This window comes from Xiphias gladius, chromosome 1 (assembly GCF_016859285.1).
Source record: "Xiphias gladius isolate SHS-SW01 ecotype Sanya breed wild chromosome 1, ASM1685928v1, whole genome shotgun sequence".
In the NCBI taxonomy this organism is placed as follows: domain Eukaryota; kingdom Metazoa; phylum Chordata; class Actinopteri; order Istiophoriformes; family Xiphiidae; genus Xiphias; species Xiphias gladius.
The window spans coordinates 27,169,988-27,185,059 of record NC_053400.1 but is presented as its reverse complement, the minus strand read 5'-3'; the positions used below and the strand labels follow the sequence as shown (position 1 = coordinate 27,185,059).

Here is a 15,072-nt window from a genome sequence, read left to right as displayed (position 1 = left end):
TGTGTGAGGCTAAAAGCACTCATATACCGTCTAACTTAAAGCCCCTGAAAACTTGGTGTTTCTTTGTAACATTAAATGTTTGTGACTAAATGAGCAACCATCGAACATTAGAGTTCAGGAAAACAAACTCAGCCCATCAGATTGTGTGGATGTCATCTGATCGCATTTGATTGACCGGTGCCTGGCGACATACGAAAACAGCCCCACAGCTACCAATCCAATTTTGATTTTTATATTTTCTAAATCCTGATTGGTCCACAGACACCTTGTGACGTCGTGTTTTCCAACGAAAAACCCCGTCCACTTCAAACTATTGAAAAAAAAAAGTAGGGACAAAAAACACAAATGCAGAAATCTCTCATCTAAAATAACCTAAACCGCTCTGACTTCGGCAGAAGATTCTGTGTTCATGTAGAAACTCCATAGCTCACAGTAAAGAGCAGATTGAGGAAATAGGTTTTCAGGCCCTCTGACATAACAAGATTATGAGTCTGCTAGCAGCTCTGTGAGGCTGTACTCGGGCAAGGTGGCGCTTTGAGCTAAATGCTAAAGTCAACACGCTAACATACTCTCAAGCAGTTATATTTCCCATGTTTGCCATATTAATTTAGAGTGTTAGCATGCTAACATTTGCTAATTAGCACTAAACCCAAAGTACAGCTGATGGAAATGACATTAGTTTTGTAGTTATTTGGTCATAATATCAGTCGATTAAACGATACTATTTTTAGCGACACTAAAAGTCATTGCATGAATTCTCTGTCTCCTGGCTTTGCCCTTACTGGATCACCTCCTCCCATTGGACTGTATAATTGAAATGTGCAATATTTCGGCTCCACTTCCTGCCTTGATTATGTGATTACCACAAGCCTAAGTGATGACAGCTCAATCAAGTGCCAGATTTCCTGTAAATTAGGGCTAATGCGCTTCTGCACAAGATCAGGTGATGCTAGCTGCAGGGGGAGCAACCCCTGTTTGGGGCCTACTGCTCCCTGATCTTTAGTCTGCATCTCAAAAACTGTTCTAGGTAGCCTAGGAGTGGTGTTTAATAACGCGTTTCGTATACTGTTTAACTTTCCTGGCAGCTGTGGTGCCAGCGAGATGTTTGTGACAAACCATGCTGATATCTTTGATGCCCTAATGATAAAATTGTGTAACTAATTTGTACAGTCCCAACACACATCTACACATCACATCATCGATGTACTTATCCATTCAGATGCAATTGTAATTCACCCTTTGGCCCATCATGCAGGACTGCACACCACAATATGTTTATTGTTCCTCACATTATGTCTGGGCTTATGTGTTGTTTGTATTCATGCATTTTTTTTGTTTTATGGGCCAGAGGTGCCTTTAATAAATTATTGTTATTAATTAATTAATAAACCAAAGTATAGAAAAAAAGGAAAGTGTGACCAGATGTTGGTGCTAGGTGAAAAGTCAGAGGACTGCTGAAGTCATTGGAAATTGTCTGGGGATATCTGCACAAACTTTTGGGCCAATCCATCCAGGAGATATTTCCTAGCATAGATGAAAACTTTGCTCTACTGGTGGCACTACAGGAAAAGCCAAGAGGTCATCAGAGTCAGTAGGATTCATCCGCTGGGAACCATGAATGTGTGTACACAATTCCATGGCAATCCATCCAATAGTTGTTGAGGTAATTCAGTCTGGACCACACCACTAGCGTGGCTAAAAATTGCAGGTTCTTTATGGAGGTGATGACAAAATACACTGAACAAAAAAATATAGTTTTCTATGTTAGGCACTTTTATTCATTTTGTATTATTGATTCACAAACACAAATATTATTGCCAAAGAAAACAACCAAATTAAACAGATTGGTTTACAGTATATGTATTTAGAGATTGAACTGAATTCAATTTATAGATTAAATTAACAGCAGTGGGAAGACGGTAAGAAATGTCTAAAAAATTAGTGTTAATCCCTAACACCTGCATATTAAAATGCAAGAGGCATGGTTTCATTAAATATCTGTTGGTGTAAAGAGAGTTTTTGGCCAAAGTATAAAAACAGAGCCAAAGAAATTTTACTTGGTAAACTGTGTTAGCTGAAAGGTAAAGAGAGGAGTGCTTCAAATAACTATTTGTCAAGGGGTTTCCTATCCACATAAAGAAAGAGATCTGTTCTATTCCTATCAAATGGCATCCTACAGTAAATGTTACCCTGAACGTGTTTGTGCCGTTCTACTTCCAGACCTGCTGAATATCAGAATAGTCACACTGTAGTACAGTAATTTAAGTAGTACAAAGCTATGAAAAATATATCAGTGTAAAGGCACAAGAGACTCGCTCAACAATCACAACACCACTACACTACACCATCAAGAGTCACAAAGAGCTTGCTCAGGGGTACGCAACCTTTGCTCTAGGACAGCCGCAAAGTCCACTGCTGCATAAATCAGGCTTTGTATAAAGTCGAGATTTAGCTGGGACATTTGCCTGGAACTCTAAAAAAGGGGTTCGGTTTAAATGTAGAAATGCAAAGTGACAGATTATAGTAGTTGAGCTCTGTCAGTTTAATTTTACATTCACATTTCATATTCTATCAGCTCTCTTTATGATTTATAATTTATTTCCCTAGTGTTGAGTACAAGCACGCAGATATTACAGCTTCCGAAAAACAACAACTGCCTACCCCTGAGCTGCACTGATTATTACAATTTCTATCAACTTGGCCTGCCAAGTCTCACCACTAGAGGACACTCTGGTTTCAACAAACGGACGACGTGCCACTGCAAACTGTAGGACACAGCAGGAGATCTCCACTCCACACCTCCATGACTCAAATCCAGCTCAACCAATGCACAGACATTTGTAATCAGACTGTTTGAGAGACATAACTGAGAGCTCTGCCAAATCTACCACAAACTGTCCACCATCTACCAAAATGGCAAGTAGTTTTTTTTAGATCTGGATGAACTTCAGCTCTTTGGTATTTGGATTATTCCGAAAACGTGCAAGTTTGAACCTCCAGAAGATGATTAACTGTGCCACAAAATGAGTAGTCTGGCTCAAATGTCTAAAGAAAATAGCTGAAGTGTTGTAACTGACATGAACAAGGTTAAACGATAGGGTCATATTTTTTCAACTCTGTGTTAATACTATACTAACAAGCCCATATGTATATTGAATGAGTTATCTGTTTGCTGTAATCTTTCTTCCTGTCCATACTGGCTGTGAAGAGATAACTTTCTAATGTTATTCCAATTTAAGAGATGGAAAATCTACAGTCAAAAATTAACCCCAAGGTTAATATATGCTAATATGAGGCTTAAGCAAATCTGAGTTTAAGTATCTTTGAAAATTAGTTATCTTAGTAAAAAATTTTCTCTTTCTGTTAATGTGCAAGGCAACACTGGCAGGGAAATCAAAGAGGAAAATTCAGACTAAAATGAGCCATTTTCACAATGAAAATACTGATGTCATGGTGAAAAGGCCTCTCTGCTGCCTACGTAAACTAAACTCCTTTAGAGCAGATCTAAGAATATTGACAATTTATTCCTCTTATTGGAAGTTTTTTTTTTTTTTTTTTAAATTTACTTGCTGGTTCGCATCCCTTAGGATGTCAAAAAGGACACGAAATGACTGCAATGTGTTGTTCACCTCAACTAAAAAAAGCATAGGATTATCAAGGACCTTACACATGCCCGCTATGGCTACTTTAAGGTAACGCCTGTACACATGTGTTTTAGATTACCTGTATGTAAAATAAATAGGAGGAAGTCTGCTTTTTATTGCAGAAGCTGTGAGACTTGTGAACAGCCACAGAAAGAGTAATGTTCTGTTTACCCTGTTTATAGATTGATAAATCCACCTAAACTTTTGACATTCACACTTTTTGACGTAATGTGTCTTTTTGATGTTAGATAGTTTACCAGCTATGGATTGGCCGCCATCATTAATCCTTCGATAAAATTGCACTGAAACCATGTCAGGAGGGGATCTCTTCCCTGCCACTATGGACAGGAGGAACGATTATAGCGTCCAATAACTCAGTCAATGCACATACTGTACAGGCATGTGAGTATTGTATTAAGGTCAGCTTGAAAAAAAAAAAAAAAAGGCCAACCTACCCTTACAATTCTGGCGAAAAATTGCCATTAAATACGAAAACATTGTGTATGAGAGCTGACTGTCAGGTGGGAATGTGAAAAGTGTACTTTGTGTTCATGTCCATTTTACATTTCAGCTGAGTTATCTATGAAAGGGACCCACATTTCAAATAACTTCCAAAGTACTGAATATAATGGGTTAAATCCACAGAAGAAATTGCAGAGATTTGCTTTATCATCTATGAAAGATTTGACAGAAATGTATGGAATCGCATTTTCACACACTGTGCCAGCAACTGAAAAACATTTCTGCATAAACAGTAGGTAGATGAGTAAGTCAAAATTATTTCACTGGTTAGTCTGATACAGGACAATGGCTTGAAATGATAGAATAGCAGTTTAACTAAATTTGAGTTTTCATTTGCTGTGTTTCTATTGAAGTTGAAGTATCACATTTGTACCAATAAAACCTACAGTTATTCACCTGTACCCACAACACAGAGTTAGATATTTGGGAACCAAAGTACAGCCACACTACAACAAAGTGGATTTCAGAACAGCCTGTTTTGACAAATTCCGCCCAAAGACAAACACACAAACACACACTGAGCTCCCACAGGGGCCACAGCAGGGACACTTTGCAGCAGGGGGGATGTGAAAATGGTGAATCTGAGTCAGCAGTTAGCATTGTGTTTTGTCGGAGGAAACTTTAACACACAAACTCCTGTCTCATGCGGATGATCTGTAGTAAGGCGGCCTGGACGTCCTCATCCATGTGGCCCTATGAGAGAAACAATCAGAAATGGGCTTTAGTTAATCCACTTATGACACTTATTACGGTAAACTCTGTTGTCAGTTGCTCACATAACAGATCATTCTGCGTGTCAGCTCCTGACAGCTACTGTGCACTTACGTATTTTTAAACAATTTAAGCTGAGTCAGTATGTTGCAGCACCATTGTTGAATTTTGATGTTTCCTGTTTTGGTTAATGGATTTGTAGCCTGCTCCCACAGGATTTCAAACCACTACAATTACTATTAAATTTTCCCAATCCATCTGTAAGGGCTGCCTCAAATAATCAGCAGGCTGTCACACGCCATTTTAAGACACACTTTACCGTAGTGAAAAAATATGATTTCCCCCTTGCTAGCAGATGTTGCTGCAAGTGGTTTTGGTTGATCTTCACAAAAGCACAACCATGATGTGATAAAACAGACATGATTTCATAAACATCTTTTTCTTGTTTTCTACGCATCATTCAGTGCTTGCAGTGGTGTGACCGGTTATTGTTTTAATGTGCTCTGCTAGTGTCCAACGCAACCCTTCACTGATCTGTTTCACCTCTCAGTAATGACGACTGCAAGCCAACTAGAGCCATGCTGCAGCTGCTGACACGGACCCAACTGAGTGGGAGCAGTTTCCAGCTCATGTTTGCAACTCTACACCAAGTTGGAATTATTGTATTTCTCCCAATTACTTTTTACTGACGGCAGAAATGACGACTAACCAGCAACATTTGTGAAGGGAGATTTTAGACCAAGTTGTTTCCGGGAATGGCCAAGGACTGACACAGTCCATGTTTAATGCTAAATACTAAGTGCAAATGCTGAATGATAAAGACCAAACACAGCTGGGTTCAATAAAATGTATGTGTGTTTCTGACTCAAGTCATCTTTTATGAAATAATGGGTCTGAGTTTTATGCAGTCAAGTGTGTTTTAATGAAATCAATCATCTCTTTTCCAAAACACATTACATTTCTGAGCACTTTTATTGGTTCACTTATTCATGAACTCTGTTCTCAAATTCAATCACTGAGTCTCTGAATCTTGCTGTTCTTAATTATTTATCCAATTATTTCAATTAGGCCATTAATGGGAATGAGAGACTCTTAGTAGTTAATGTGCAGTTTAAGAGTTTAAGGAAGAAATCAGACAACAATCACTTCAACAGAGATTAATGAGAGGAACTTACCTGCGCTGCACTGAGAAGATGAGTTCGATAAATTGAAACCACCTCCCTGTGTTGCCTCTCAGCATCCTTATCGAGCAGAGGGGAAGGAGAAAGACATGAAGACTACACGGTTATTGCTTTCGATGTCTTCACTAGCTTATAAATATCGATGCGGTTCAGTCACTGAATTATAGTTCAGCACTGTTATACGCAAATCCTCCAGCCACACCTAAATGTTACGATAAGACCAGCACCCAATTTCTTTCCTAAAGTTAATTATAGGTTACTTGAAAGAAGTGGAGGGTTTTTATACATGGTGCAATCACTTACATAAAATCAGACACTCTATGTAGTATTTGTAAGGTTTCACTCTTTGAGGAGGCGATTCAGGATTGCGAGGTCAGAATGTTGCTGCCTTAACCCTTTGTCAAGAAAATGTTGAACATCATTATGTAAAACGTATAAAAATGAAAAACGTATTATTGGCTCCTACAGCTCTTTCCCCAATCGGTCACAAACAGAAAGACAGGCACTGTGCAGTAAATCTAACTAAATATGAAGCAGAATATGCATGTGTCATTTTCTGTAATGAGTATTTTAATGTGTAATGCGTGTCCACTCACAGCCAGCTGTTGCTGTAGGCTCTTGATCTGGGCTTGGAGTGTGTCAATGTGCTGCGTCTGTCTCTTATTGGGTGCGTTGCTCGTGTATGCCAGCTGGGACAGACCGTTCAGAGCCTGCTTTAATCGCTCGACGTCTGTCAGCAACTCTGTGATCTGACAAACACAAAGACACGCACGAATAAAAATCGCATTTTCTTTCAAAATCTACCCTATTCAGGTTCTCTTTCCTTAGTACTTTGCAATGGTGGATTATCACATTTTGAATCCATAGTAGTTACATTTAGCTACAGTCAAACACACACTGCCTGTACCAAAAGTAGTTTAAATAATAAAACCATGACTGAGCACTGCAAAGTCTGTGAATCAGTCAATTATAACGTTCATCTTTTTACTACCTTCTTGTCTTTGGCTTCAGTCTGCTGAGCTGATGCCTGAATCCTCCTCTGAAGATCGCAGATGGTGCTGAGCGACTCATCATATCTCTCTTTCAGCTCTCTAATTTCTCGTTCAATGCCACGTCCCTTCTCCTGGACAGCCTCCATCTCTGTCCTAGCATTGCTCTCACCCTCCCTTGCTTGAGAAGCCTCCCTATGGACCTCTTCACACTCTTTTGCTAAGCTCAGTAGCTTGTTGCTCAGGTTGGCAGCCTCCTCCCCCAGCTGCTGCTTCTCCTTCTTCAGCTGGTTCATTTGGTCTTCCTTATAGCGACTCTCCTCGAGAGCCTGTGTGGCTTGAAGGAGCTCAGATTGCAGAGCAGACACATCTTCAGCCCTCTGGGCGTTGTTCTCCTCCTCTTCACGGAGAGCCATTTGAAGTTTAGCTACTTCAGCCTCCAGGGCTTCCCTTGCCTGGACATGTTGTTGCAGAGAAGCCTGATCCCCGTGGCGTTCCTGCAGTTCTTTCTTTAAGGCACAAACCCTCTGGACCTCCTCCTGCTGAGCCTCTCTTGCTTTCTTGCAATCGGTCTGGGTTTGCTGGATGGCATCGTGGAGGGCTTTAAGCTCAGTGTCATACGTTGCTATTCGAGTCAACTCTGATTTCAGACGCTCCTGGAGATTCTGGATCTGAGTGCTGCAGAGGGTATTCTGGTCCTGAAGATCAGCTTTCTGAAGTGTAACCTCCTTGTGCTGCTGCTCTAAGTTGACCAACTTCTGAGTCAATTCCTCACATTTACCCATGAACTCTTCCTCCACTTCCTTGTGCTTTTCACTGGTAACTAAAGCAGTGTCTAGTCTTTGTTGAACAGATTCAATCTCAAGTTTTAGTTTCTCTTTCTCCTGTGTGTTGCTCTCTCTAGCAGATCTTTCTTTGTTATACTTATCTTCCATTTCCACCAGCTTGACTGTCAACTCCTTCACCTGGGCACTGTAAGAGTGTTCTTTCTCCTCAGCCGCTGTCAGTGGGATGAACTTCGACTGAATAGCTTCCTGTATGGTATCAAGCTCTTTCTTCTGAGCCTCTAATTCTTGAGTAAGCTTTACGGTTTCCTCCTGGGCCAACACATACATTACTGACACTTCTTTTGCTCTATTCTCTGCCTCAACAACAGCAGCATTCAGTTTGTCCGTGATAACTTTGTGGTCTTTTATGCTTATATGGTATTTTTCTATCTCCAACAGAACTTTGTTCAACTCTTCCTTCAACTTATCATTTCCTTCTTTCACATTCTTCAATTCTTCCCCACTTTCTTTTTCCTTGGTCTCCAACTTCAACATCTCAGCTTTAACACTCTCTAAGGTGGAACTTAACTCCATCTTCACTTGCTCGTGCTGCTGTCTGGGAACATACTCGCCCTCCAAGCTCTCTTTCAGAGTCTGGCTCTGTGTGGTCAGCTGTACACACTCTTTATCTTGGTCTTCACATCTCTTCTGCAACAGTTCAAGTTTCTTTATCAGATCGTCATTCTGAGACCTCAGAGCATCCATTTCACTCTGGTGTCTCTCGCTGGCACTTTGGAGACTCCTGATATTCTCATGCAGCGTGGCCCTCTCGGTTTGAAGATGCTGGACTTGTCCCTCTGCTTTTCCATAACGTTCACTGGCCTCTACCAGTTTGTCCTCCAACTCCTCCAAAGCTGTTACCATGTTCCTCCGAGCTTCCTCATGGTCCTTTATGGGTATAAAGTCCGTCTCAAACCTGCTGTTAAGCTCATCCAGCTGGTCTCGTAGTATATCTCTTTCCTCCTCACTCTCCTCAACCTCATGAATTAGAGCCTGGCTTTTGGCAGTCACATCCACCAATTTCCTTTTCAGTGAAGCATTCTGCTCTTCAAGAGCTGCCTGTATCCTCTGTTGCTCCTCCACAGCCATCGCCCCTGATCCTCCCTTGGATGACGGACTGTCCAGCTTTCGATGGAGCTCTGCCACCTCCTCCAGCACACGATCGTAGTCTTCCCTCAGCTCAGAGAGCTGGCGTTCCTTCTCATCAACTGCATTGGTCAGCAGGTTTTTCATGTTGTCAAATTTCTCAGCTGGTACCGTGTTGCCATGTTTAGTTTGGGTCTCCCTCAACTGGGTTTCCATTTCCAGAAGGGTTTCTGCAATTTCATCTCGTTCTGCAGTCAGAGCTCCCACCTCTTGGTTCAGCCTCTCTGCCTCAGCTGCTAGCTGGCTTTCGCTGGACTTGTACTCCTCCAAGGCCTTCTCGCTCTGTTTGAGGCGGTTACGAACACGACCCACTTCAGCTGAAGCACCTTCATACTTGGCCTTGATATCCTGGAGCTGGACACGCAGTTCTTCTGTCGCCTGGCCTCCTAAGTGTTCCTTAACAGCGACTACATGGGCTTGCAGCTGTTTGACCTTACACTCAGAGTCCAGCATCCTCTTCTGGACGTCTCCCAAGGCGTCTTCAAGTTCTTGAACCTGCTGGTCAGCCTGTTTCTGGATAGTGTCACGGCTCTGAACCAGTTCTTGGCACTCGCGGTTTTTACGGTTCAGGGCAGATTGAAGCCTCGCCGTCTCTTCGTCTGCCGCCTGTTGTTTTCTCTTGACAGCCTCAAGTTCATATCGGACTGCATCCAGCTCACCAGAGAGGTTCCAGGCTATAGCTGACTGACTCTTCTCTACAGGTCTGGACAGTGAACGCGACATGGCAGGATTCTGAAGCATCTGCAGAGAATGAGGAAAAACATATTGATACCAACACACAGCAAATGTGACAAAATTATTATTTATTATTTTTATGGAACACCTGCCAGTTTATTTGAAAGTAACGCATAGTTGTTGATTGCTTTGTAATACATTAACAAAAGGTTCTGCAAGGTCCCCTCAGTCTTTTTCAACACAGACTAATTGGTTCTTAGGGATGATTTAGTGAATGCTTATAAATACTCTGTTGCTGAAGGCAAGAAAGAAAACCATCAGGATCTGAATACTGTAATAACAGCTGACACAGACTGCTTAGATGTAAACTACTAACACTGTATTTTATACATTTGTAAGTCATACGAAACTATTCCACATATACAAATTTACCTGATCGGAATCCAAGCTGTGAGTTTGTTTGACCAAAATGTTTTCTTTGCCTGCAAGACAACAGTGTTCAAACACAACATTCAAACCAATTCATATTCTGCTGGTCAAGTTTGAAATAATGGAATCGATTTTTTCTTCATGATTAGAGAAATGGAGGGAAGCTAACCTTTGATAACAGACTGCCCAGAGTAGTCCCCCTGTGAATACATACAGATACATATATCCATTACAAATGGTTGAACTGAGCTTGTTTAGACTTGAAATAAATTCTATTTTTTACACTATAAAGTTATGTTGACTAAATTCATTTTATATGTAGCTAAAACTAATGCAGTTTTACAATTCTGTAAGAAATCCTACTTTTCTGAAGGTAATAATCAGTTTTTGTTGAAACTGTATTGGAGAAGTGTTGATTCAACCATGTGATCATTCTGAAGGATGTAGAGTTTGTGGTGATGTTGAAGTGTAAAGCATTATGCATGTATGTTTTTCTGTTATTACCTCCTCCAAGGAGGTTATGTTTTCACCCATCTCTGGTGGTTTGTTTATTTGTCGGCAGGATTACACAAAAAGTACTGAACAGTTTTGCACCGAGGTCCAGTCTAGTTTAGCCTATGAGATGGACTAAGTAAGAGAAACACCCGTCAGTATAATGCTACACACTTCAACAGCACCACAGACTACATCCTCCAAAACGATCATGATGTTGAATCAACACTTCATAATAGTTTCAGCAGAAAGTGCACATTATAACTTTGATGAAGGTAGGATTTACTGTAGAATTGTTATATTAGACAAACAAGTTTCAGCTAGGTGCACCTAATAAACTGACAACTAAGTGTATGTATAACAACACAGAACTTTACTTCACACTTTCAGACTTCAGATAGGATCCTGAATTCTCAGGCCAACAAAATTAAAATCACAGCTTTAGAAGCAGTTCATACCAAATATACAGTATGTATTAAATCTGAACATAAATAAAAAAAATCTTAAATGCATTGAGGATTATAGCCTCAAAGTGAATCAGATATATAGTATATAAAGTCACTGACCAAAGTACTTCGAAGCTGGACCTTGACAGTCTCCAGGCCTCGAGCCCCTTCCTCTCTTTCTTTGGCACTGAGTAACACCTTCAACTGTTCCTTCTGATCCAATAAAAAAAAAAAAAGCAAAGGGATGGGAGAGTCAAGCAAGAGTAACTAGACTTAACTTGTGAACATTCATAAAGAGATTTGTGCACTGTTCATTTTTGTTTGTCTTTCCTTCCCTACTTTCACATCACAACTAAAACAGTGGAAGAAACATTTTTTTTTTCCTAATTTATTTCAGGAAATTACACAATTTTGAATTGCTACAGCACTTGACCTTGATTAGTGAATGTTTGGACCTGGATGTTATCCAGTGCTTCTGAGTCATAACTGACTGGCATTTCAAACTGTGCTACCTTCCTTTTCCCTTTCTTTCACTTCCACATGTGCAGTTCTGTGTTGACACAACACCAGCGACATCCTCCCAGTCCTTCCTAGTCTTTCTTTTTCTCTTATAGTTGGAATCCAGAGGTGATAACTTAAAACTGTTTCCACACTGCACTCATGACTGCTACCCCTACGTGGCTTTACTCGGGTTAATGTATAATAATGACAAATTTATCTCAGTGTTATATTTTTACAAACCAATTTAAGAAGGAAAACAATTGCAAAAATTGTGAAGGAGGCCCTCTGTGTCCAGGAGATCATTTCTGTTTCATACCTCTTTCTGAGTGTCTTCCACAGCCATTTTTTCCTGCAGATGCAAGATCATATACGGTACACAGTCAGTTGAGGGATTAATAATTGACAGTACATCACTAAAATTCATTATCTTGGCAATACCAGGGACTGTGATATTCAGCTAAGCGAGCAAGACTGAGCCCAGCTTTTATTATTACCTTATATTCAGCATCCAAACCTCTATAAGGACCCTCACATCTAGGTGGTATATTGTTTACCTGTGTGAGCTGTTGCTGTAGCACGTTGACCTGATCTAACAGGGTTCTCTGCTCCTGGTGGTACTTCCTGAGACTTTCCTGCAGGGTCTCGTTCTGCCTCTCCAAGTCCTAAAACACACATCCACATATAAAAGTTTAAAGCTTACAAACTTAGACCTGCAATAACTGTTTTTTGGCCACTTGGGGGCAGCTGAAACAAACTTTAAACACTGGATTGACATATCATATAATCTTTTAATTTGATAAGGCACACGTGTTAGCAAACAGTTGTGTATTTATATCCAGAAGTTATTGGAGCAACAGTGGCTTTCATTTGAAGTTGTGATTCTTTCTCTACTGTGCTCTCCATCAACTTCTGAAGGAAATATTTGGCTCTTTAGCTGCTAAATTCCCTACTATGTTCACCAGCTAAACGCCAACTGTGTCCGTCTGCTGTCCAGTGCTGAGCAGGCAGTGTACAGTACAGTGTAGTACAGTGTAGAGTCACTTAAATTAACGCTATGAGAGCGGTGAGACTGAACCAGTTAATTTATGGACCGGACAGCTAAACAATGACCTGGCACTTGCTTAAAACTCTGTAAAGCTGAGTGTAGCTGTAGATTCGGGTGATTGTAATTTTGTAGAATCATCACTACGAGTGACCCCTTTCCTTTTCATTGTCGCATGGTTTTAACATTGTCTTTTTCTACATTATTAGAGTAAAATATTGGTTATAGCTGCTTTAAACCAATCAAAATCCAACTACTGAGTGCAATAAAAAAAAGAATAATTCATCACTGCTTTATGGATATAGATGTCTTGATTGGTCTTAAATTTGAATACAGTTAATTCAAGCAAACACTATTTATGTAATGAGTTGCTAATGAGTGTTAACGAAACAGAGTCGGTGTTTGTTTGTGTGAAATAGGGAGGCTGAGGTTAAACAGCACTTACATGTATGATCTGATCCCTTCTGTTAGCCTCAGTTGCCTCTGATCTCTCCACTGAATGCTGTGGATGAGACAGGATCTATTTTTTATTTACAACCACGTTCTGAGGTTATAACATTACCAAGGGCTTGGAAGGCGTGTGGAAGAACTCTCACTTATAATCACTAGATGGCAGTCATGTACAACATGAGCAGCGGCGATTGCCTTATAGGTTCTGAGAAATGAAAAGACTGTACAAAATAAATAAATAAATAAATAAAACAAGTCAAAGAAAATGATTTGAGATGTGAAACAGCTAGCAGAAAATGCACATTCTTGAGGGTGTTTTTACAACACAGGCTTCCAAGTCTCTTAGCATTAGAATGCTGGACAGGACGGATTCTGACTTATTCAACAATGCCTTTTGGACGCAAGCAACCTTGACATTTGTCATCTTTAACAAATGGACTGTGGAAACAAAAATGTCCTTTCATTGCTATTCCCATCATGCTACATGTACACATGAAGGTCCTCTAAAATATGTAAAGCAGTGTAGAGAATAACATTCTCTCCTCACTACAAGTGAGCTTCAATGGATGATGCGAGCCAGTAAACTGAACGCTGCAGGATTACCTGTCGCTTCCATTGTTCCATCTTTGCAGCCTCTTTATCTGCAACAAAACCAGCAAATAGCAAGTTTAGATTTCTTTTTCCTCCCATATGTTATCAAGATTTTACAAGAAAACATATTCAAGGAAAGGAATGCACACAAGAAAGACAAAAGCAAATAAAAATATATCAGAGAAATATGCGCTCAGGAAACAATCATGAAAGTCAAGACTATGGCTAATGATATTATGAGATATTAAAACTGGGAAGTGTTGAAAAAGACTTACTGACACAAAAATTAGAAAATATCAATCCAAGCAGAAGGGGCAACAATATTTACCTTCTGCAGTGATAATAATTCTAGGTTCTACAGTAAATCTAAAACAGTGTAAAAAAATGTTAACAAACCAATGGAAATTAAATTATAAACAGCATCATGATTTCTGGGTATTAGCTATTTTGCATGAATTATAGTTTTGACATATTTGGCCACATGTGGCCAAAATGTGCCACACTTTCCTGTTACCTATAGGGGTCAGTGATTATTCACGTAATTATTTACTTGTTAATAACAAACTTGTTGCCCTTCATCTAAATCACCTTTCACCTTGGAAAATTGTATGCATTTGTTTTTTGGTTGTTGTTTTTTTTAAAACAAATGGGGAGGCGATCTTAAAGATTATCAACTTTAAGTGGATTTTAAAACAGTTTTTTTCACACTGCTTCCTTGGAATCATATGGTGAATGATCAGCACTGCCCGCTACAGTCACGATAGGCAGGAATTGAAATTTCAGAGGCTATCCTTCCTTCTTTATTGGTCTGATCACTCAGTGTTTCACTGTGGTGTTTTGGCATCTACCTCTGGTGGCTTTGTCGAGGTAACTTTTGACCATCGCGACAAGCTCCGGGTTCTTGCTGAGGCGAGCGTAGTGATATGCATCGTGACCCAAGCCGTCAACCGCTTTGATGTCAGCGCCACTTTTCAGCAACACTTCCACTGCATCCTTACAGCCATATTCACATCCCAAAATCAGCGCTGTCCTGAGGGAGTCAACGAAGACAGTTTATAAGCAAGAACATGCACAAACTAGCTATGTAACAACTCACAACGATGATTGATATGATTGATGTGAGGCTCTGAAATCAGAAAATTGCAAAAACAACACTTCACCATGCATTTTGTTTAACTATTGCTGAATAATTCAGTGCTGTAGTAGCTGAGCTGATTTGACCTATTTTTGTCAGCACATCTAGTTGTTTTTTTTAATTACATTTTAAAGGTCCTTTTTTGCCTTGTTTATACAAATGTTGCTGAGAAACCACAATAAATAAGTAGGTAAAACTTGTAATTTACTGTTATGACATTGAATGTTATATTTAACTGAATATAGAAATACAAATATGCAAATGTACTGTAAGAATGTACAGTGGCATATT

General features: G+C 39.9%; 1 protein-coding gene across 3 annotated transcripts in view; it reads right to left on the bottom strand.

Moving 5' to 3' along the window:
• Positions 1-3,533: 3,533 nt before the first annotated feature.
• The window catches only part of uacab (uveal autoantigen with coiled-coil domains and ankyrin repeats b), a 41,801-nt gene continuing 30,262 nt past the window's right edge, over positions 3,534-15,072 (bottom strand). For 2 of the 3 annotated variants that reach the window (XM_040124641.1, XM_040124650.1), the window contains exons 8-19: positions 14,495-14,676; positions 13,659-13,696; positions 13,051-13,107; positions 12,118-12,225; positions 11,880-11,912; positions 11,183-11,275; positions 10,294-10,324; positions 10,128-10,177; positions 7,050-9,761; positions 6,655-6,807; positions 6,053-6,118; positions 3,534-4,859 (exon numbers count right to left, since the gene is read on the bottom strand). In XM_040124641.1, the coding sequence (XP_039980575.1) occupies positions 4,788-4,859; positions 6,053-6,118; positions 6,655-6,807; positions 7,050-9,761; positions 10,128-10,177; positions 10,294-10,324; positions 11,183-11,275; positions 11,880-11,912; positions 12,118-12,225; positions 13,051-13,107; positions 13,659-13,696; positions 14,495-14,676 (3,595 nt within the window). In that variant the 3' untranslated portion in view covers positions 3,534-4,787. The remainder of the gene's footprint in view (positions 4,860-6,052; positions 6,119-6,654; positions 6,808-7,049; positions 9,762-10,127; positions 10,178-10,293; positions 10,325-11,182; positions 11,276-11,879; positions 11,913-12,117; positions 12,226-13,050; positions 13,108-13,658; positions 13,697-14,494; positions 14,677-15,072) is intronic. The other variant, XM_040124659.1, reaches the window with a different exon arrangement.